This window comes from Dromiciops gliroides, chromosome 1, assembly GCF_019393635.1.
Source record: "Dromiciops gliroides isolate mDroGli1 chromosome 1, mDroGli1.pri, whole genome shotgun sequence".
Classification (NCBI taxonomy): domain Eukaryota; kingdom Metazoa; phylum Chordata; class Mammalia; order Microbiotheria; family Microbiotheriidae; genus Dromiciops; species Dromiciops gliroides.
Window position 1 is genome coordinate 433,110,223 of NC_057861.1, and position 24,557 is coordinate 433,134,779.

At 39.0% G+C, this 24,557-nt stretch overlaps 1 protein-coding gene across 1 annotated transcript in view; it reads right to left on the reverse strand.

Annotated features, from left to right (window-relative positions):
• Positions 1-24,557, reverse strand: part of ANKDD1B (ankyrin repeat and death domain containing 1B) — an 86,626-nt gene that overhangs the window by 55,298 nt on the left and 6,771 nt on the right. Inside the window, exons 2-6 of the mRNA XM_043996775.1 lie at positions 21,656-21,759; positions 17,272-17,370; positions 8,201-8,299; positions 7,994-8,098; positions 421-519 (exon numbers count right to left, since the gene is read on the reverse strand). Of these exons, the coding sequence (XP_043852710.1) occupies positions 421-519; positions 7,994-8,098; positions 8,201-8,299; positions 17,272-17,370; positions 21,656-21,759 (506 nt within the window). The remainder of the gene's footprint in view (positions 1-420; positions 520-7,993; positions 8,099-8,200; positions 8,300-17,271; positions 17,371-21,655; positions 21,760-24,557) is intronic.

The window sequence follows — 24,557 nt, forward strand, 5'->3', positions numbered from 1 at the left end:
AGCTGTCTATTAGTTACATGAAACTTTCCCTTTATTAGGCTTTTACAGCTAGTAGTAATACTGTGAGGAACAGAAAGGAGGCCTGTGTAGCCAAACCATAGAGCTCACTAAAGGGGTTACACCGTACTGTGCTGCCCTGTAGACCTTAACTAAATAATGATGGGGTTTTTGTTTGTTTATTTTGCGGGGCAATGAGGGTTAAATGACTTGCCCAGGGTCACACAGCTAGTGTCAAGTGTCTGAGTCTGGATTTGAACTCAGGCCCTCCTGAATCCAGGGCTAGTGCTTTATCCACTACAGCACCTAGCTGCCCCCTTTAACTAAATAATATTAAAGGGCTGCTCGTTGCTAATTGTCACTGCCCTGCCCCCATTATGCTTAAATGGGTTTTACCAAAGTTATGGAAAAAGTCAAATTCACCTTGTCTTTTTCTGAAGTGAACAGGTTGAGCATGATGAGTTTTTCTATCATTTCAATATGTCCCTTTTCAGCAGCCAAAAGAAATGGCTTTCTTCCTTTCTGAAAAGTAATCACAAGACTTGTGTTTTTATTACATCTCTCAAATGCTGTAATAATAATAATAATAATAATAATAGTTAATATTTATATAGCACTTACCATGTGTGTGGCACTGTATTAAGTGCTTACAGTTATCCCATTTGATCCTAACAAACTTTCCAGGTAGGTGCTAGTATTATCTCCATTTTATAGATGAGGAAACTGAGATAAACAAGGTTAAGTGACTTGCCCAGGGTCACAGAGCTAGCAGGTATCTGAGGCCAGATCTGAACTCAGGTCTTCCTGAGCTCAACACTCCATCCAAGTAAAACCAAGCTACCTTGTCACTACTGTACGTGTCATTGTAGTCAGGGCTTGGTGGCAATTGGACCCAAGAAAGTCATTTTCCTCAGAAAAAGGTTGAGGAAGACTCTTGAAAAGGCTCACTAGGTCCCCAGGGGTTCAAGGGAAAATAGAATAGAAACTCCCTGAAGAGACTTTTTTTTCTTTTCTTTTGTTGTTGTTGTATTTGTATTCTTGGTTTTTAGTATGGTGCCTGACACATAGGAGGCTATGTTAGAAACATTTCCCAGGGCCTTGCCAGTAGGTTGAGCTGGTTTATCCTAAAATTCTACCCTATGTAGGATAGGCCAGTTTTTCCTTAAAAGGGGTTGTAACTATCTTCCAGATTTAATTGACTCCAGGACTAAAGCTTCTTCTTTACCTGAGTATAAAAGGGTCAGGGCACAAATTGCTGAGGTTTCTGACTGGCAGACCAGCATTATGACCAATACCAACACAAGGAAGCTGTGCTCAGCTGAATCAATGCTGCACACTCTTTGATTAACCTTGCCCTGTTTTAAATGCACTTCCCTTGATATGTCAAAGGAAAGTTCTTTCTGTTAAATGCTAAATGTTTCATGAATGCCTCACTCCATTCCAATCTTGAACTTTAGATACCAGATTGATTTGGTCAAGCCTAGACTACTGACTACATAGGTATTTATTTTATAAATGATTATGGGATGAATGAATACAAGAAGAGACAATCTCTTCCTGACCTCTCAACCTTATTCCTGAGTCAAATTGTGGACTTTCCCATAAACTTTATGGGCATCTACAATGGGTTAAAAAGTCAGTTTCTAATGCTTGGTACATAGGGGATACTTAAAAGCTTACTGATTGATTTTCATGGAGGTGACTGTATACCCACTATTGCTACAACATAAAGCAGACACAAGGTTTTCCCTTCTGCCAAGAGACCCACTGTGCCACAGCAAAATGATTGGAAGTAGTAAGACAAAACAGGACAAAATTAGCATGTAGTTACATTTTATGTGGATACTTATTCACCTCTATATTATTTCTCTCGATAGAATGCAAGCTTCTTGAGGACAAGAAATGTTTCATTTTAATTTGAGTCCCCAGGGACTAGCAAAGTGTGTGGCACGTGATAGATGATTCAAGCTGATTGACTAATTGAACTTAGAGTTAGAAGACCTGGGTCTGAGTCTTGCTTACAAGCTAATTATTTCATCTTTCTGGTGCTCTGTTTCCTCATCTCTATCTATTGGAGTAATGATGTACTCCTAACAGTGAATGGAGTAGAAGGTAAAAGTTAGTGAGCAGGAGAATGGGTTCTCCTTTCCCTTGTGATGACAACCACTTATTCCCAACCCTGCAAGGGTGACTAGTTCTTTCAGGAATTATGCTTCTTCTTCTTCTTCTTTTTGGTGAGGCAATTGGGGTTAAGTGACTTGCCCAGGATCACACAGCTAATAAGTGTCAAGTATCTGAGGCCAGATTTGAACTCAGGTCCTCCTGAATCCAGGGCTGGTGATTTATCCACTGCACCACCTAGCTGCCCCATTAGCATCAGTCCTAATTCACTTGTTCAACTTTGCTTTGGGAAAATCATAAAAATATGAATCAGTAAAATGTCTTTTGTATATCTTGAGCTCCAACTGGGAAGGACTAAAGATAAGAGTCCATTCTACCTATTTATTGCCCTTTCTAGTTGGGACAAGTCCTCTCTCTTCTGTGTATTCTTGTGATAGTAGATGCAAAATCATGACCTACAGTACAGTACTTCAGAAGTGTCAAACATTGGCTATTAGCACTTAATCAGTAATAATTAGTTAAGTTAGGAAGCCTCCACATCCTGAGATCTTTGACATACATACCTCCCACCACCACCACCACTGAAGGGTCATGCCCAGCCCCACTACTACCACAAGAACAATCTTGGTGATATTCACTCCATGTACAAAAATTCCTAGCTACAGTTCTGAGTGCTAGAATATCAGTTTATTATGCATCATTTCCAACATGCTTAAAAAATATACATGAATCTGCTCATCACCACAAAGTAAAATGGAGAAGTGAGGAAACTATCCAGCCAATATAGGCCACAAAAAAGGTTTTGCTGAGTATGGGTTTTGGTTGTGTGTGTGTGTGTGTGTGTGTGTGTGTGTGTGTGTGTGTGTGTGTGTGTTTAATACAGGATCTTCTGGTCACAGTAAATGGCCCCAACTCTTACTTAGTCCACATTGAGCCAGTCAAGATGACATCAGCAAAGCTGAGAGAACCTCTGAAAATGCTTTTCAAACTCCAGGGATTAAAGGAAAGGTTAGAGTTCATTTCTTGGGGCTGGAGAGGATGGGGTCAATTTAAAGACAAAACATTTACAAATTGGTCTAGTTTTTTCTATAACCACAACCGTAGTAATAATAGAAAAAAAAAAGCATGTATTATTTAGTAAGGGCTAGTGGGAGGAGGGGAGAGGAAGGAAGAAGGAGGAAGGAAAGCCTCTTTATAGTTGGTTCCTGAAGCCGGAACTTTGAATTCTTACTCTTCTGGACTGAACAAACTGCTCACTCTTCATTGCTTCCCAATAACTAAAGCAAAAAGCTGGGGTAGTGGGGAAACCCTTAAAAATAACAATGGCCTATGGGGATATCTACAGGGAGCAGTTCTAGGAAGTTTCACAGTGTGCCTTATTTTCCTTTATCAAAAAGTGAAAGGTCTAAGGTCATCCTCCTCCCTCTGCTTAAATTTTCAGCAGGGCTTAAATATGGAGATATCTCATGGAAGCCCTCTTTTATTTGGCTTAGAGTGGGAGTTAGAAAATCTGGTCCTTGTCCCAACTCTAGTCATGTAACTTTGGGCAAGAAACCTAACCTCTCCAGGCTTTCATTCCACCATCTGGAAAATGAGGGAAACTGCCTCAATGATATCTAAGTGATTTCTAGAATGATATGGGGGAAAGAGTAGCAGATTTTGTTGGAAGGTATGGATTCAAATAGAGCTCAAGGCTGGTTAGTCCAACCCCTTCCTTTTACATATACAGTATTTGAAGCCCAGAGAAAGGGCTTCAAACATGACTTTGGGCAAATGATTTAACCTTTTTTGGGCCTCAGTTTTGGGTGGTTTTTTTTATTTGCAAAAATGAGGGTGGTCTCTTCCAGCATTAAATCTATCATACTAAATCTGATTCTTTTTTTTTCTTCTATTGGATAAATTGCAGAAGATGGGGAGAGCCTGTTCCTTGGTCCCTTTTTGGCTCAGTGACCTGTTTAGTTAATTCTATGTGCACTATAGATAAGGGGATTTCATCATGTCTGGAAGTCCTAAGGCCTGAGATTTCCTGTTCAGGGTTTTGGTTATGTTTTTTTTCCCCTTTTAAAAAATACTTTACAGATATGTGAACCATCAAATCTAGCAACAATTATGTAAACAATCACTGTTGCCACTGAAACCCAAGCAAGTCACTTTCGTCTCACAGGAATTACCCGGTATTTCAAACCTAAGAATTTCTATGGGCTGAATTTGTTGGGAGGCATCCTTCTATCACACTAAGCTTTCTTTCCAACAGTTCCTTATTTTCATTCTGATACCACAAGCTTTCTTTTGCACCAGACTGAAGGATCCAAAATAGAAACAAGAACCACCACAGAAGGAAAAGATAATTAGCTATAAAAACAAGCAGGAGATTTGCAGAAGGGCAGTGGGGGGGGGGGTATGAGGTTTCTGTGTATATGCTTTGCATATATTTGTATGTTCATATATGCTGGGTTCAATAGCTGAAAGCAAACCTTAGTCCAACCCCATATTTCTACAGATGAGCAAACTGTAGCCCAAGGTTAAATGACTTGCCCAAAGTGAGCGAGGTGGCACCATAGTGCACAGAGTGCCAGGCTTAGTTAGAGTGAGGAAGACTCATCTTCCTGAATTCAAATCTGGTAGAAAACACTAGATATATGACCCTGGGCAAGTCACTTAACCCTGTTTGCCTCAGTTTCCTCATCTGGAGAAGGAAATGGCAAATCACTCCAGTATTTTTACCAAGAAAACCCCAAATGGGGTCATGAAGAGTTGGACACAACTGAAAAATGACTGAAAACGCTTACAGAGGAAGTAGCAGAGCTGATATTTTAACCCCACTGCTTTGATGCCAAATCTAGACATGCATATGTGGGTGTGTACGTGTGTATGCATGTATGTGTGTGCATGTGTGGGGCCCATGTGTGTATTTCAATCTAAGGAAAAGGCTTTTGTAGCATCATACAATAACTTTAAAATGTAGTCAGGTCAACTATGATGAGAAGCCCTTTGGGTCAGCTCTGCCCTTTCTGACCAGGGTTAAAGTATTTGACTTAATGTATGTTGTTTGTATAATTGAAGTTCTAGTTACCCTCACTTAACCAAGCTATCTGGCCTTTTTCCCCTGAGTGAAGTCTTTCTGGGCTTTAAATTATGTGCTATTCCTAAGCTTTTAAAAAATGCTAAAACCTTCTTCCAGGATGTATACATTATTAAACTTATTCAACTTCTGTTCCAAGATGATTCTTCCACAGACTCCAGAGGAGAATCCATTCTCCCCTCTAATGGACTTAAGTTCTTGACAATTTTACCCCCATTTACTGGGAAAATCCTCTGCATAAATCGATTGCTATATTGACTGTTGACCTCAGTTCCATAAAACCACTCATATTTCTTCTCAGAGACCTTCGTGCTCATTATTTCCCCCCTCCACAGGGCTCCCCTCCTCCAAGACCTCACACATCTTTCCTCTTTGGAGCCAACTGAATCTCCCATTATCTGAATCTGACCCAAAACTGTAAAGTCCTATAAACATTTGCAAATGCTCTGCACTTCTATGGACATCCCCTCAGGCCCTCCCTTATGTCTTTCCTCAAATATTTTTGTACATTTCTTTTTCTAGAGCCAGAAGGGAGTTTGCACACAGATTCAGAACATCTACATATCATCATACACACATCTAAACATTTGCTCCCCTTCTCTGCCCTCCCTCTGGTAAAGCAAATGAGAATTACAGAATTGGGAGGGACCTCCAGACTCTCCCATCACTGCTTATTCATACTGGAACTCTTCAGGGGGGGAAGGTTCCTTTTATTGTTGAAGTGCTATCTCCAGTGACCCAGTCTAATCTGCAGCATGGGGAGCTCCCTCTAGGCAAACACCTTTATCTTTATCTTCCTAGTCAGGGTAAATATCCTGCCTCCTATTATTTTCTGTTTACAGTAGCATGGGGGTGAAGGTGACAGATCTCTTTCTATCTGATTAAATTTATGAACAAAATGTTCCCGATTTCACAATCCCTTTTAAGCTGAGCAAAAGCAAAGCACCTATAATAAATTAACTAAGGACTACTCAAAGCTGCATTTGAGGTGTTCAACCCCAGCTCACAGACCTCAGCTGCTGACTAATAAAAACTCGACTCTAGGAGATCAGGGACCAAACTACAGTGTTGTAAGCTCTAGCCATACTCAAGGTTGGGCGATTCACTTCTGCTATGAGAAACCAGAAGCCTTGTGTCGTACCACAGACCTAGGGCTGGAAGACCCCTCAAAAGGCAGCTGGTTGTACATTGTGCATTCATTGTACAAATGGGGAAACAGAGGCCCAGACAGGGTAAATAACTTGCCCAAAGTCACATGGGTGGTAAGTGATAGTGCTAGAACTGGAACCCAGGCAAATATATTTTACTATTGTTCTATCTTGACATTTCTCCAAGCCAGCCTCAATTATGCAGGACTCTAATAAGGAAGTAAAAAAAATAGCTCAGCATTGCTCATGGTCAGTCCCTAATCTTTTCAAATTCCCCAGTGGCAGGTAAAGAAGAGACTGTAAGGGGAGCCCCTGATTGTTATAAAAAGAGGCAGGAAATGTGGGACAAAGTTTTTTCTAGTCACCAAACCTGTTCTGTATATTAGACTCAGAATGAAGGCTCCACCAACTGGACTAATAATATCAGTCCTATCTAATGCTCACCAACCAGACTTCCTTGACATTTGTGAGGGCACTGCTAGACTCTGAGCAAAGAGCACACCAATTACATGATGGGAGACCTCCCTAGCCATATGTAATGGCCATGTTTGTTTATTCATGTAATGAGATGAGGCCAAATAGAACTACAGAAGGCAGCAAGAATAATTAACTTAAAAAGGAAGCTACCAGATAGTATCCCTTTTCCTTTTTCTCCTAGCTGCTGTACTCTACATGAGCTTCCCAACTTCCCCCTCTCCCTCCCCCCCAACCTGTTCTCATATACTAGGAGGGCAACCAACAGGAACTGGTTTCCAGAGTCTTTGTCTCCAATCCTCAGTTGAATTGGTCTTAAAAAGTTGATTTTAGGCACTTCTCATGCTGCTTCTTCTTCTGTAGCTGTATGTTTTAAAACTAGTTATAGTTCCGCTAGGAGGAGACTAAAGCAAGGCTTTGAGGTTTAAAAATCACAATTGGTCCAGTTTTATTCGTTTAGATGTCACCAGGGTATAAGGTGCAGGACAGGGAAAGGAAGATCTAATGCATGGAACAGTTGTTAACTTGGGGTCCATAGACTCTTCCCTCTAAGGAGACCATAGATATATTTTCAGAGGCTCTGTGAACTTAGATGGGAAAAGAATGACATCTTTGTTTCAACATAATTGTTTACCTTTGTAATCCTATATATATATATGTATGTATGTATGTATATGTATGTATGTATGTATAATATATGTTTAATTAATATATATACACACACACATATATAGGTCACATTATATATTATGTCATAAAATATATAGCATATTATAGGTATCATATATTAATACTTATGCATTTTAGTGCTTATGTATTTTAAAATGTTATTCTGAGAAAGGGCCCATAGACTTTCACCAGACTGCAAAGGAGTCCATGACATAGAAAAGGTTAAGAATTCCTGAGCTATCCCTTCTGTCCCCCTCATACCATCTGCAATAGACCCCAATCTATGGGTATACTACAGGGTACTGTCTCTGGCGACCCTACCCTTCCTTAACCTCCAGCTCCCAGTCCTGGTTTTGCCAACACAGAGGCTCAGGTCCACGTGATAAAGTGACTTGCCCAGGGTCACACAGCTAGTAAGTGTCAAGTGTCTAAGGTTGGATTTGAACTCAGGTTCTGGTTGGACAGAGAGCAAGGTCAGGCCCATGGGAAGCTAAATACATACCTCATCCTGCTGATTTAGATCTTTCAGATGGAGATCCTGGGTAAGATACTCCACAATCCTCACATTATTGTTCTGAGCAGCAAAGTGGAGAATAGTCATCCCATCCTAAGGAAAGTCAGATTGAGGCGCTTATTGGGTCTCAGAGGTTCCCAGCACCATTAGGGCAGGTGCTTGTTTGACAAGTGTGACCAAATGGGGCAGACATACCTGATTCTTGGCTTTCTGATCAGCTCCAGCTTTCACTAACATGAGCATGATTTCTAGACTTCCAGACCAGGCTGCGAGGTGAAGGACGGTCAAGCCATGCTTCCAAAAATCCAATAAGAGACAAATAGGAGGATTCTTATATCACGGCACCACATGTGTTGCCATTAAAGCAAAAGGTCACTGACTTATGCCTGTATGAAGGAAACCTTGTATTGCTATTAGTTCAAGTAGTGGCATGGTGCTTCTGGGAAAAGACAGAAAAGATCCTTTGCCAGCCTCGAATAAATGCAATCAGCACATAAAGACACCAGGCTGCCTACCAAGATGCCACAGAAGCCAGACCTGGTCCTCAGGCTACAGGCTGACCTGCTCTGACACTTGCTCCCTTTCATTTCCCCTCCAGGCTGCTGGCCATTAGTGGCCATTTTAATCAGATTTCACCTAGTAGATATAATAGAGGGAATGTAATGAATTGCTTCAAGGGCAGCCCTGACATAGGTTAGCGTTCTATAGCTCAGGGAGCATCAAGTCTGATTCCAGGTTCCTAATAAAAAGGTGATTCCAAGTTCCTAATAAAAAGAGTCAATGTGCCTTCCAGACTTAAAAAATCTCTGATGAATCAACCAACACTCAGGAAAATTCTATCTCCTAAAAAGGGTCTTTTTTGGAGGACAGTGAGGTCTCTTTGTCTAGTTATGTATCTGTTTCTCCCCCCACCCCACCCCCAGCCCCACTACATAAGGCTATCCCTCCTATCTAGCAATGGCATTGCCATTCTCTGATTATCATGGTTTAAAACGATGGAGTCTTAACTTTTTCTTTCATGTTTCCTTCCTTGTGGTGCCTCTTATGTTTGCTTTCTTTTGGGGGGGGGGGCAATGAGGGTTAAGTGACTTGCCCAGGGTCACACAGCTAGTAAGTGTCAAGTGTCTAAGGTTGGATTTGAACTCAGGTCCTCCTGAATCCAGGGCTGGTGCTTTATCCACTGTGCCACTTATCTGCCCTGCTTCCTTTCTTTTAAGAAAAGTTTTATGGAGATCTTTTGTTTTGAACATCATTGTCATTTCTTGATATAGTGTTTCCCTTCCATTAAACCCTTCTTTGTAGTAAAGAAAGAGTTAAACAAAACTGACACAGTAAGCATATTCGATAGACATGCAATGTTTGGAACCAGCACTTTAGCCCCTCTCTATCAAGAGGAAGGAAATGCATTTCATCAATTGTTCTCTGGAACCCACACTTTGTGGCAAATTATCTGAGCTCAGCTACCTTTTAGTGTCATTTTTGTTTATTTCCTTTATCCTGTTTATAGCTGATTTGTACATAGTTGTTTTTGTATATTGTCTCCCCCTTTACACTATGACCTCCTGAACACATGAACTGTCTTTTACTTTTCTTTGTATCCCCAGAGCTTAGTGTAGTGCCTAGCACATGCTTAATGTTTATTGACTTACTATTTATGTTATTGTAGTTGTCTCTTCCTTTCCATTTTTACTAGAATAACCAAATATATGGTCCAGCCATTCTAGAGAATAATTTGAAACTATGCCCAAAGGGCTAGAAAACTATGCATACCCTTTGGTCCAGCTTTACCACTCCTAGGTCTATATCCCAAATTGATCAGAGAAAAAGGGAAAGGACTTATATGTACAAAAATATTAGTAGCAGATTTTTTTGTGGTGGCAAAGAATTGGAAACTGAGGGGAAATGGCTGAACAAGTTTTGGTATATGATTCTGATGGAATACTATGGTACTATAAGAAATGATGAACAGGATGGTTTCAGAAAAGCATAAAAAGGCATGAATTAATGCAAAGTGAATTGAGCAGAACCAGGAGAACATTATACAAAGTAACAGTGATATTGTAACAATCAACTGTGAAAGACTTAGCTACTCTGATCAATATAATGATCCAAGACAATTCTGAAGGGCTCATGATGAAAAATGCTATGCACCTCCAGAATGAGAACTAAAAAACTCTGAGTGCAGAATGAAGTATAACTTTTTCACACTTTTAATTTTTATTGTTTTTTTGGTAACATCACTAATATGGAAAATCATACTTTCACATATATAATTGATATCATATTGTTTGCTTTTTCAGTGGAGGAGGAAGAGAGAATTTGGAATTCAAAACTTTTTTTTTGTTTTTGTTTTTTGCAGGGCAATGGGGGTTAAGTAACTTGCGCAGGGTCACTTGGAATTCAAAACTTTTAAAAAGTGAACATAAAAAATTAACATATGTTTTAAAAATACTAGTTTAGGTCTTCATCACTTTGCCTAAATTATTGCCCCACCCCGCCCCATGCAGACACTATTGTCATTTTTTTAGTCTTTCTAAAACATATTTTCACTATATCATGTCATTGTTTTATAATTAAAAGTGGTCCCCTGTGGTAGAAAGTCCAAAATCTTCTGCCAGACTAGCACCTCCACAATTAAATATATCCATCCATCTGACATAACACTGCTATACTCATGTTCCTTTTATATAGATCTGGCTATGTCATTCCTCCATTTAAAACCCTTCAGCAGTGTTGTACTTTCTACTGAATAAAATTCAAGATCTCTGCTATGTGATATAACCCTTTCTTTCCAGGTTTATATCATATTATATCATTCCACATTATATGTTCCAGCCAAAATTGCCATTCTGTACTTCCCTACCTCTGTTTCTTTGCTCACACTGTTCTCCATGCCTGGTACTTATTCCTATCCTTATTCCTATCCTCTCCACCTCTATCTCTTGTAATGCTACCCATCCTTCAAAGGCCCCTCAAACACAAATGTTTCAATTAAATTTTCCCAAGTTGGTTAAGCTTTTTCTGTCTTTGAAACTCATGTTGTATTTTGCTTGCACCTCTTTATATGCCTATCACGTTATTTATATGATAGTTATTTATGTCTTGTGACCCCATTACACCTGTAAGCCCCATGAAGGCAGAAACTAGCTTTTATCTAATTATTTGTATGTCAATAAGTTCTAAGTACAATGCTAGATACACACCAGGTACTTAGAAAATGTTTATTGAATTCATTCAATATTCAATTTATTCAAAAACATACAGACTGAACTGAACTGATTTTTCTACGCAAAGGAAAGTGTGGCTTTTGTATATATGTAGGTCCAAAATTCATTTATGGAAGCCTGTACAAATTAGCTAGTAATTGAAACGGATACCCCCATATTATAATTTTCACCTAGTTTGCATATTCTGTTGAGTAACTCTCTTTTGGGCAATTCAAAGTAGGTTTTCCTCTACTACCCTAAGTAATTTAAAATTAATTCTACTTAAAATATATTCCTCCTTGCAGCTAATTATTTTCCTATTTTAAGCAACAGAAACATACAAGAAAATCATCCAGAAAAGAAGGAAATAAGGTATATTTTCTAACATATTAGTATTTTGTTAAGAGAGAGATAAAGTGATGTTTAGTAGTTAGATAATACAAAAAATATAAGTAACTGAGAAAGGAGAAGTAGAAATATAAAGCAGTTACCTAATCAAAGAGAAAATTAGAATATGTACAAGATGAAGTAAAATGCCATTCAAGAACAATACAGTACCTTTATCACAGGCAAAAGAATCAATTAATCACAGTCTCCTAGTTCATAGAGTGTTAAAACTGGGAGGGACCTTTTAGAAACTTCAGTTGACATTATATAATGAACACTCTCTTCTATAACATTTACATTTTTTACAACAGTAAAACTTCAGCTATCCAAAGATCCCTCAAAGAATAAGCTGTGCATAATAATTTTCTGGCTAGCTTCTTATATATTTTGGCTATTTTACTCTTATCAGAGATGTAATACAAAATTTTCCTCAGTCAATAACTTCCCTTCTAATGATAGCTGTATTGGTTTTTTTCATTCAAAAGCTATTCAATTCAATATCATCAGAATGATCTGTTCTCTTTTTTGTGATCAAATCTCTCTTGTTTGGTTAAGGATTCTTATTGGCCATACCTACAAAAGGTAGCTGATTGGGTTCTCATGTGTGTGTGTGTATGCAAGAGAGAGGGAGGGAGGGAGACACACACACACACACACACAGAGATGTGATGTGATATGACTTTTATTATTCTTGGTTAAGTATCCATCTTGACCTTATTGTGGGATATAGTATAAATGTTATTCTAATTCTAATTTCTGACAATTGGCTTTTGTTCTCACCAAATATGATGTTTATACCCAATTAACTTGCATGATCAAGTTAATAACTGATAACCGAGTTGTAAGTTCAAATATTTGATTCTTCCATATCCTTGTTTCATTGCTTTACTTTTCTATTTTTAAACTAGTTCCATACAGTTTTGTGTTAGCAGACAATTTTTGTTTGTTTGTTTGTTTGTTTGTTGGGTTTTTTTGGTTTGTTTGGGGTTTTTTTGGTGAGGCAGTTGGGGTTAAGTGACTTGCCCAGGGTCACACAGCTAGTAAGTGTCAAAGTGTCTGAAGCTGGATTTGAACTCAGGTCCTCCTGAATCTAGGGCCGGTACTCTATCCACTGCATCACTTAGCTGCCCCAGTTCCATATAGTTTTGATGGTTACTGCTTTTTTAGCAAAATTCAAGGTCTAGGGAGCATCGAGGTGGCGCAGTGGATAAAGCACCGGCCCTGGATTCAGGAGGACCTGAGTTCAAATCCGGCCTCAGACACTTGACACTTACTAGCTTTGTGACCCTGGGCAAGTCACTTAACCCCTATTGCCCCACCAAAAAAAAAAAAATTCAAGGTCTATCTATTTGAGGTACTATCTATTCCTCATCAATTCCTACCTTTTTCCCCCATTATTTCACTTGAATTTCTAGACCTTTTTTTCCCTCCAAACTATTTTTATAAAGTATCACCTTTGTAGTTTGGTTGGCATAGCATTAAATCTGTAAATTAATTTATGTAGTAATTCTGACCTTTTCAAAGAAAAGAGTCAAGTATCTAACACCTTTTGGGGGAGCATGAAGGTGGCACAGTGGATAGAACACTGGGCTGGGTATCAGGAAGATTCATCTTCTTGAGTTCAAATCCAGCCTTAGACACTTACTAGCTGAGTGACCCTGGGCAAGTCACTTAACCCTGTTTGCCTCAGTTCCTGGAGAAAGAAATGGCAAACCACTCTAGTATCTTTTCCATGAAAACCCCAAGTGGGGTCATGAAGAGCCTGACATGATTGAAATTACTCAACAACATCTAACGCCTTTCAATAATAGATCATTTGAAATGGAAAATGTCTTTTTCCAACCATATTATAAGGAAAACTCTTGAACAATTCAAGGTATACTTTTTTTTTCTGCCCAGACATTAAGTAGTAGAGAAATATGTGTAAAAGGAACCAAATAGTATCTGGAGTAAAACTCCATCCTCTACCACACCATTCCCTACCCCTCAAAGAATCCCTAAACTCAAATTTACCAACAAAACTTCACAGATATGTATAAAGCAAAAACCAAGGGAAAATGGATAATAGTCAGAATTAAGTTGCAAACAATTTGACTTTCTGTAACCAAAACATGAAATTTTAGCCATCCTTTGAAATTAATGAATAGATTGCAGAAACTTCAGAAGAAACTCTTTAACAAGTTTCCTATGGTTTGGTGAGATACAAAATGCATGAACCCGAAGAGCATAGTTTATTATTAATTATTAGTATTAGCTATTATTATACTATATTATATATAATAATGATAGCTAACTATATGTGTCAGGCACTATGCAAAGTGCTTTGCCACTATTGTCTCAACCCTGGGAAGTTGGTGCTATTATTATCCCCATTTTACAGATGAGGAAACTGAGGCAAACAGAGATTGAGTTGCTTGTCCAGGATCACACAGATAGTAAGCATTTGAAGCCAAACTTGACCTGGAGTCTTTCTGACTCCAGCTCTGGCACTCTATCCACTGCAAACCTTTTAGGGAAAACTAATCCCTATTGTAAGAAATAGGGAAACCTTGGTTTTACCACATAACTTTGTCCATTGGTTCATTATGACCTCCAGACTCAAATTTGAAGCTTTCAATCTCTATCTTTCTTTGGCATACATTGATAATTTTATGCATTTAAAAACATTCCAAGAAGATATTCATTTTGGTATCTCTGGGAAAAGATTCCACATGATAAAGGAATTGTTTTTAATTTATTTTTCAGTGGAATCATATAATTCATTGTCATCCATCTACATCAAGGAATTAATAAGATATTTTGGTTTAACTTCTTTTTTCTTTTTTGGTGAGGCAATTGGGGTTAAGTGACTTGCCCAGGGTCACGCAGCTAGTAAGTGTGTAAAGTGTCTGAGGTCGGATTTGAACTCAGGTCCTCCTGAATCCAGGGCCAGTGCTCTATCCACTGCGCCACCTAGCTGCCCTTTAACTTCTTTTTAAAGGAGAAAATAGACATCGCTAGACATAAAGTACATGAAGTAGAGTAACATCTAATGAGGTTAGAAAGGTAGGCCAGAATCAGATTGTTAATGGCCTTGTACACCACACAGAGGAGTCCACATTTTGTCCTAGAGGCAATAGGATTTCTTGAGCAAGGAAGTGACTTGGTCAAATTGCTTTGCCATCTATTCGCAGAAAATGGATTTCAGAGAGGAGGGACTAGAAAACTGAGAGGTTTGTAAACAGAAGGTTGTTGTAACAGTCTAGGTTAGAGGTGAGAAGGACCTGGGTCAAGGTACAGTTATGTGAATAGATAAAAAAAAACTCATGTGAGGTGAGAGGCTAAAGGTAGAGATACTCATTAGGAGGCTACTGCATAACTGAAGTCAAATAAGATTTAATGTTTATATATTTAATTGGCAGAACAGACAGTCCATGATAGTAGCCCACATATAAATTTTACTTAAGCTCTTTATATACTCATGCCCCTAAGAGAAATTAGATTCATACTTAAAGTACTAAAATTGGCCATCTTCTTTTTTGGGGGGGGGGGCGGTAGGGAAATAAGATATGTAGGAAATTGCTATATATCTCACCTGATAGGAATTATATTTTATCTTTTAACTTATAGTAATACTTGCCAGGGACCTATTACATTTATAGGAAAAGACAGAGAAAACAAGTCAGGAAAACTTTTCTCTATTATTGATGGAATATAATTGGTTACTCAGTGTGAGATAGACCAGTGCTGAATTTAAATAACATAGTAGAACTGGGCCAAACTCCACATCTACTTATGAAAATATAGATACTATTAAAACTTGGATCAGCAATTGCAAAATTTTCCAACACCAAAAAGGGAAAGCAGGCTAGTCTCATTGAGAGTCATTAACAAAGCCTCCTGGGAACAGGATAAATAAAGCTGAGATAAACAAGAAATGCTTTCCAGTACTATGGAGTCTGCTGCTTGGTTAATGCCAACCTTCAATTGTAAGGGGGCTAAAATTCTAGCTATACTATCTAAAATCTAATGAGTGGTCGCCAATAAATTATAAGCTTTAGCAAGAGTTAGACTTTTAAGCATTTATTAAGGAGAATAAGAATTTGGTAAAGAGAGAGAGAAAGGCCTAGATTCATCTATCTATTAAAGGGAGAGAGCATTCCTAGCTCCGCTCTCCGCCACAGTCCACACGAAAGAGAGCCAGTAAGTCTCCAGCAGGTGGTATCATTCCAATCGTTACACAATGCAGTTATTCACTTCCATGTAAATGAAGGGTATGGCCAATATTGAAATACCAAAAATGGTTATTTCTACAACATTATTTCAGTGATATTTCTTTGTCAGCAATGTTATAAACAATAAGGCGAAAAAGAATAACACAGAAGGAAAAGATAACTCATGAGTAAAACCAAGAGAAATCTTTATGACAAGGCCATGGACTGGCCTATACTACAGTTGGCGAACAAACTGAACTACATGGAACAATGAAGTTGGCTATAATTTCATACTGCTCTTCTCCACAAGTTGATGTCATTCCCCACATCCCCACTTTTCCAGTGGGGGGGCAATGTTATAGCACCATCAGAGAATCATAAATGTGAAGCTGAAACAGAGCTCAGAAGCCAGGGAGACTCATGTCCTCATTTTACAGATGAGGAAACTGAGGGCAAGAAAGGTTAATCAACTTGCCCATAGTCACAGAAGTCATAATTGTAAGAGATGGAATTTGAACTCACGTACTCTGACAACTCCAGTTGTCTTTAAATTGTTCAACATGAAAGTCTCCATCATTTCCCCTGAAGATGGGAAACAGGTTCAAATTTGAGCTCTCTTGCTTACTATCAATGTTACCTTGGGCAAGCCACTCTGGGCATCAATTTGTTCCTCTGTAAAATGAATGGTTTAGACTTTATTATCATAAAAGTTCTTCTAGTTCCCAATCCTGTAAATTTATAAGTATGATATGGTGTGGTTTTTACCCCCACATTAAGTCCTTAGACCAGGTACAGAGCAGTATTCCCAAGGAGAAACAAGGTAAGTGGTTGGGAAGCATTGTGGGTGGGTCCGTTTGTGTATGTAATCAGGCATGTCTGTGGTTTACTACCTCAGGTGATTGGAACATTTTTATCTCAAGAGCAAAGTCATGGGTTTGGTCCCTCTGTGAACTAGCTTGCCTCATCCTGTTCAATAGCCATAAACTCTACTACTCGCTCTCTCGCAAATGCATACTATTGGCCCCAAGGGTCACTTGTGGAATTCATCACCATCACTGAACAAACAATCCAAAGCATTGCTCCTGTCTGTGATGGGTTAAGAGTGTAATTTCTGGGGCAGCTAGGTGGTGCAGTGGATAGAGCACCAGCCCTGGAATCAGGAGTACCTGGGTTCAAATCCGGCCTCAGACACTTAACACTTACTAGCTGTGTGACCCTGGGCAAGTCACTTAACCCCAATTGCCTCACTAAAAAAAAAAAAAAAGTGTAATTTCTGCATATAAAGAACAGCCTTATTTAATATCCACATGTATATGTTGCAAATAAACCTCACATATAGCCACTACCATAGAAAAGATTATTGATTATTTTTAGGGGAAAAAGACATTTTTGTTGTTGTTGTCAGTAGCTTTTTCTTCTTCAACTATACTAGTTTTAATGGAACATCTCAAACAATTCTATTAGGTGAAAATGAGCTTACCTTATCAGCAATGTCCACCCTGGCCTTATGATTGAGAAGGAAATCTACTGCTGATAAATGGTTTCCACCCACGGCAAAATGCAGGGCTGTGCGCTTCATCTAAGTAAACACAGTTTGTAGGAAATGCTTATTGGAGGTTTGTTATGGTAAGGAATAAAAACATGCATTTTTAAAAGACAGAGCTGGAAATGAAAAATTTAGTTATCATCTCATCAAAGCAGTGTTTGCTCTTTTTAAAAAAACATTTTTTATTTTTGGAGAGGCCAACATTTGGTCTGAGATCTTAATTTTAAAAAAATTATTCAGCTCAATTTCCCCCTTCTTTTTCTTTAAAAATATTATTTGCCATATATGATGGCTCTCTGGAGAAGGGAGTGAAGGGGTACTGGGAGAAATTGTGGTAATGTAAAAAACAAAAGATATCAATAAAAATTATTTTAAAAATCATTCAGCTCTGCTCTTTTGGTTTGCCTTGAAAGTACTACAAATTATTTCCAGCATAATTCAAAATGCATTAGGTTTCACATAGCATTGGAGAGCTTTACAGCTCACTGGGATGGATGCCAGAAACATAAGGAATATAAAATTTAATAGGAAGAGCTGGAACCCAATGCAGAACCAGTCATTCTTGTAATACAACAAAAATGTTAGCTTGTAACAGATGCCATTTCTTCTCTTTAGCACAAAATCCTTAATAGAGGTTAAGAATTTTCATACAAGAAAAAAAATGGAAATGTGTGACTGAAATTCTCCTAGGAAATCCTTTTTAACCACTTCTCTCTTCAGTTTGTTTTGCCTATAAAGCTTATTATGTAAAAATATATATATTCCTCCCTCCCCCAAACATACATTTGCCTGTTACTTAGGTGGGAATCTATGATGGTGGGAAGCCAACACTAAAATACCCAGTCTAAGGATAGCATCAGTGGTACCCAGTTGATTGACAAATGTAAAAGTAGTTAGATATCCTCATAGACTAGAGTTTAGCCTACTTTTTAAAAAAACTGAACTTATTATAAACACCAAATAAAATGGGAATTTTCATATATAGAATAATAGAAGATTGTACATGAAACCTTAAATCTGGATTATATATAGCTAGCTTTATTATATGTGTGTGAATACACATATATAATAATCTCTGTCTAACATGTAACTTTTTAGAACTATCTTACCTGTCTCATTCTTTCTGGCCTTCCTCCCCTACTGTTTTTTTCTGTACATTTTTTAAAAAATGCTTCTTTTTCTTTTTTCCTCCTAACCTATACTTATTTTTTCCCTCTCCCTCCTACCGCCTACCATTAAGGGGGTCACGAATATTTTAGCTTACTTTTTATGATGCTACCACCCACCTACCTCTGAGGGTACCTACTTATTAACTTTAATGCCCCATAGGAACCAACATGAAAGGCAGTAAGGCAAAGGTAGCTAGAAAATAAGACCTTAGAGTAAGAAGACCTAGGTTTAATTCTGCCTCTGATAGATACCAGCTGTTTGACCCTGAGCAAATCACTTAATCCCTCAATGTGGCAGGCAGCTCCCTAAGACTTTAGTTGTAGGGCAGCTAGTGATCTGCATTGGTAAAGGGGGTTTCCTAACACCAATGAAACCACAAGTCCAGACCAGGGGCGGGGGGTGGGGTGGGGAGAGGGAGGGGGAGAGAGAGAGAGAGAGAGAGAGAGAGAGAGAGAGAGAGAGAGAGAGAGAGAGAGAGAGAGAGAGAGAGAAGGAAGGAAAGAAAGAAGGGAAGGAAAGAAGGAAAGAAAGAAGGAAAGAAGGAAAGAAAGAAAGAAAGAAAGAAAGAAAGAAAGAAAGAAAGAAAGAAAGAAAGAAAGAAAGAAAGAAAGAAAGAAAGAAAGAAAGAAAGAAAGAAAGAAAGAAAGAAAGAAAGAAAGAAAGAAAGAAAGGAAGGAAGGAAGGAAGGAAGGAAGGAAGGAAGGAAGGAAGGAAGGAAGGAAGGAAGGAAGGAAGGAAGGAAGAAGAGAAAAGAAAAGAAAGACAAACTTCTAGAGAGAGCTAAACTTAGAGTCAGTAAGACCTTGGTCCAAGTCATGCCTATGACATATACTGGCAGTGTGATCATGGCTAAGTTGTTTAATCTTCTCGGGGATCCCAGACAACTCTCTGAGATTTCAAGTGAGTTTTACAAATTGCTGATCTGCATACACAGAAATAGTTTTCTATGCTAGGAGCTTTCCCATGCTGATAAAAACACAAATCCTGTCCATCCCCCACAAAAAAATGAACCTTCCCTAGGCGGTGGAGGAGGAAGCTTCTCCATTTTTATGGGAGTTGCCAGCAGCAAACAATTATTTGGTACTCTGTAGTTATAGTTTCTTTGACACTGACACATGGATGCCTGCACACAGAGACCAGCACACACTTCTTGAAATGCACTCACAGACTATCCTATGCAACTGGTCCTATCACCCCTGCCCTGTCCCACTTTCAGAAACATTGTTAAGAGAATCCAGAGATTTCCATAAAGAAGAGTTGCAGGAAATCCAGGGAAACAGGAAACCCATATTTCTAGCAATGGACCCATTTAACCATCCCCCGCTGCCCTTCCTCTCTCTGAAATCTGACACCAGAGAGATAGGAGCTAACACAGAAGGTTTCTAGTCAGACAGGAAGGTTTTACAACAACCCAACAACAATACTATTGTCATTTGTTCTAAGGATTTCAACTTTGGAGGAATCTAGCTACAAATGACATTCCGTGGAAGGAAACCAACTAAGCTCAAATAGACAGGGATGTTCTGACTTTCCAGAATTTGAGAGGCCCAAATGATAAGCAGACCTCAATCCAAGTCCCTAATCTCACCTGTTGATTTACCACATGCCCACAATGTATTAAAGTTGGCAGAGAAGATTAAAAAGCAAGCAAAGACCCTATGCTCTTGCCCAAAGATAGGATAAACTCACATTCCCAGGAAGTGTCCTCTGATTTTACCTTTTCAAACAAACTTTATTAATAAAATAAAAATACATTTATAGAGCTCTTGAAGGTCTAACAAGTTCTTGTCTCCACCTGCCTCTAGGGTAAAATATGAATGCCTCTATTTTAGAAAAAGAGAAAAGTTAAAGGGTTTGTCTATGGCTAGATGGCTACTAAGTGTCAGAGCAGGGATTCAAACCCAGGACTCTTGATTTTAAGTCCAGTTCACTTTCTACTACCCACATTGTATTTTACCCAATAAGTCTGTTTTGTTCAAGGGAATACAGAGAGAATTACACATGGACCCAATTCCCAAGGATTTGCTTTCTAATGTGGAAAGAGACATCAGTGGACATCGGTGATAGAGGGCAGAGGTTATCAGGGCTCTGAGAAGTTTGAAGAGGGAGAAATTCCTTTGGGGGGTGGATCATAATAGGCTTGATGGAGGATGTGGCAGTGGCACCCTCGTTGGACATCCAAGGAAGGGGTGGGATTCCAATAGATGGAGGTGAGGTTGGGGTGGTCCATACCAAGCAAGGCTGATACAAACAAAAATATGGAAGTAATTCAGGGCAGGAGAGGAAGAACATGCACAAAATAGTTTGACTGGGCTGTAAAAATAGAGTAAATGAGACATGGTTGGACCCAGGTGGTGGAGAACCTTGAATGTCAAGGTCAGTACTTTATATTTTATTTGGTATATAATCCAGAGCTACTGAAAGTACTTGACTTATTAGAGTAACAGATTAATAGCATTAGTCTAGCAGTAGGGTGAAATATAAATTAGAGAGAGGATATACAAAAGGTGAGATCATTAATTTTGAGGCCATGACCATAATTAAAGATGATCTGGAGAAAGGTGGGTGAGGTAAATGCTGGGAGGGTTGTGGATCTAGAATTGAAAGGGAACTGGCAACTTACCTGATGTGGGAGATGAGGGACTGTAGATAGCATGAGGCAGTAAAAAGAACACCTATACTGGAATCAGAGGACCTGGGTTCAAATCCTACCTCCTGTCCTTACTAGCAGTGTGACCCTACCCAAATCATTTAACCTCCCTGATTTTGATTTTCTCATAAGTAAAAGGAAGGGGATTGGACTAAGTGGGATCTGAGAGGTCCTTTTCACCTCTATATCTAAGAGATGACTTGGGTTTATAGACCTGGGTTATTGGGAAGTAGCAGTACTAAAAACAGAAAGAGAGAAATTAAGAGAAGGAGCAAATGTAGGGGAGAAGGGGATGAGTTCAATACCAGAGAGTATGAGTTCAGTTTCAGACCGTAAGGTTTTGGTGGTCATCCTGATAGAGAGATACAGAAGGCAATTGTAAATAGAGGGATGGAATTCCAGGGGTGTTAACCCCACTCCAGGATTGCTGAGAGAATTGGTCTATCCCAGCTATCTCAGCGTATGGTATTTTCTACCATACACATGGTGTATACTCACACTATTCACGGCATTAATGTTAACCTTCTTCTCAACTAGCTGCTCCATGATATCCAAATTGTTTCTTTTAGCAGCATGGTGAAAGCTTCTCTCATTTGGTAGCACTGGAGGAGGAAGCAAGTGTGAATGAGAAATAGGAATTGAAGGTATTTTTTTAAAGCCATAATCCAGTTTAAACAGACATTTATGAAACATGAACTATATGCAAAGCACTGTGGTAGATGTCAGGGATAATGGAAAGATCTATGATTTTTCCAGTTTAGGGAGCTCTCTGTAGAGGAAATCTCTTCATTGATACAGATCACAACTCAACCATGACTTAGAAGATATGTCTTAAGTGCAGAGGTGATGTGACTTTCCCAAGACCATGTAGCTAGTCAGGGTCAGGGGTGATATCTGAGCCCAGATCTTCCTAACTCCAAACTCAGCATCTAGTCAAACTACCAAAAGAGAACTAATTCCCACCCTCAAGCAGCTTGTATTCTACTCCATGCAAATTAACTTAACTAAGTATACTCATTTCAAATGATAGCTTTCCCATCTTGTAATTTAGGATAGGTGATTTTCTTTCCTTTTTTCCTTTTCCTTCCTTTTCCTCTTTCTATCCTTTCTTTCCCTTCCATCACTTCCTTCTTTCCCTTTCCTTTTCTTTCTTCCCTTTCCTTCTATCCTTGCCCTCTCTTTATTCCTCCCTCCCTTCCTTCTTCCTTTCTTTCCTTCCCTCCTTCCTCTCCTCCTCATCTTCCTTCCTTTCCCTCCTTCTATCCCTTCTTTCCCTTCCTTCCTTTCTTTTCCTTCCTTTTTTCCTCCTTCCTTCCTTTCCTTCCCTCTTTCCTTTCTCTTCCTCTTTCTGTCCTTCCTTCCTTCCTTCCTTCCTTCCTTCCTTCCTTCCTTCCTTCCTTCCTTCCTTCCTTCCTTCCTTCCTTCCTTCCTTCCTTCCTTCCTTCTTTCCTGACTGCCTTCACCATTTCCAAAACATCAAGCAAAAAGCAGGGGCTCATCAGACCACCAAGAAGATGGAAATGCATTCTCCATCCTGAGACATCATGTGAGAGCCCCTGATTTCACAGGAGGTAAGGAAGGAGGAGGGGAACTGTTGATAACTACTTTGACCAGCATGAAAACGGAGGAGCCCAGCTTCACTAAAATAAACTGACCAAGAGAAAAGAACCACCTGCAAAAAAAAAAAATGCTTCCAGGCTAGGGCTGGAGGCAAATTTGTTTTAAAAACACCACATTACATAAATGCAAGCAACATCTGTTACTGATAATAATGCTTCATTTATACAGCAGGGTGACATACTGCCCAAGGACTTAGGGCTGTCCGAGTGGCAGCACTGATAACCCCTTGACTGGGGACACTTCTGTGTGCCAGCACTGTGTGAAAGAACTTCTAGGATCATTCTGCTTTTATAGGTGACACTAACACTATCTCTTGGTATGACTGAGGCAGTCTCATTCTTCTAAACATAGGGAGGCATGCTGGTATTTGAGCTCTTATGGGGGATTTATGAGTCAGGAAGACCTGGGTTCTGATCTTGCCTCTGCTACTTTATTAGCTGTTTGGCCATGATCAAGTCACTTCATGTCTCTGAACCTCCGTTTCCTGAAATGTAAAACGGGGGGAGACCACTTTAATGCCCACCTTGTAAAGATATTTTGAAGTTTGATTGAGATCAGATATATAAAGTGCTTTGAAAATCCTGAAGCACTCTATAAATATCTATTATTATGAAAAATAGGGAACATATAGGGCATTAATTGGCTTGAGGGAATAGCTTTTAAAAGGCAGGATATATAATGGAGACTGCTGCTGAGCTCAGAATCAGGACTTGTGGGTTGGATTCCTGATTCCTGATTCTGACAATCTGTGAAAGCAAGTCACTTAATCTTCTCCTGGGCCTCAAGTTTCCTCTTCGTTGAAAGAGGAGGTGATAATAGATTACTTCTAAGGTTTCTTCCAAAGCAAAATTCCTATAATCCCTCAAGCTTTCAGCTAATTTGGTCCAGATATCAGCTAGGATGATAAATCCATCTTCAATAGATATTTACAGTAGGCTCACTTAGGGGTTGCCATTCCCAACATGATCCCTCTCAGGAAATTATTACTTGGTTCCACTCTTCTCCAAAAGTCGTAGTCAATTTTGAAGGCATTACTTTCTTTGATTCTGCCCATCCTCAATGTTTTTGGATTTTTTTTCTATCTCCCACCTGGAAAGATTTCCATTGATGCTCTCAGAATGGCCAAGTTGCCTTTCTTAGAATTCAGAAACCATGAGATTCTGTGACTTCAGGAGTAACAGTCTCTGTCTCTTACTGGAGTAAGAAATCTTGCTCCTTTCCTACCATAGTCCAATTAGTAATGTGAAGTTAGTTATTGTTATTCAGTTGTGTCCAACTCTTGGTGGCCCATTTTTTGGCAGAGATACTGGAGTGGTTTGCCATTTCCTTCTCCGGCCTATTTTATAGATGAGGAAACAAACTGAAGCAAACAGGGTTTAGTGACTTGCCTAGGGTCACACAACCAGTAAACATCTGAGGTCGGATTTGAACTTAGGAAGATAAGTCTTCCTGACTCCAGGCACATATATACGTACATACATATATACATAACTATATTTCAGCATAATTAATTTCCTTTCTAATCTTATGCATTTTACTTTATGAATTTCAAAAAACACATTATTCTGAGAGTAGTCATTAGACTACCAGAGGTAGGTTTCACTAGATCAAAGCTTTTTTAACTGTAGATCGCCACCCCATATGGGGTCACGTAACTGAATGTGGGGATGATGAAAAATTTGGCAACAGTAAAATTTATACCTATTTTATACACCTATATACCCGGGGTTGTATAAAAATTTCTCAGATAAAAAGGAGGAAGAAGTTTAAGAAGCCCTGT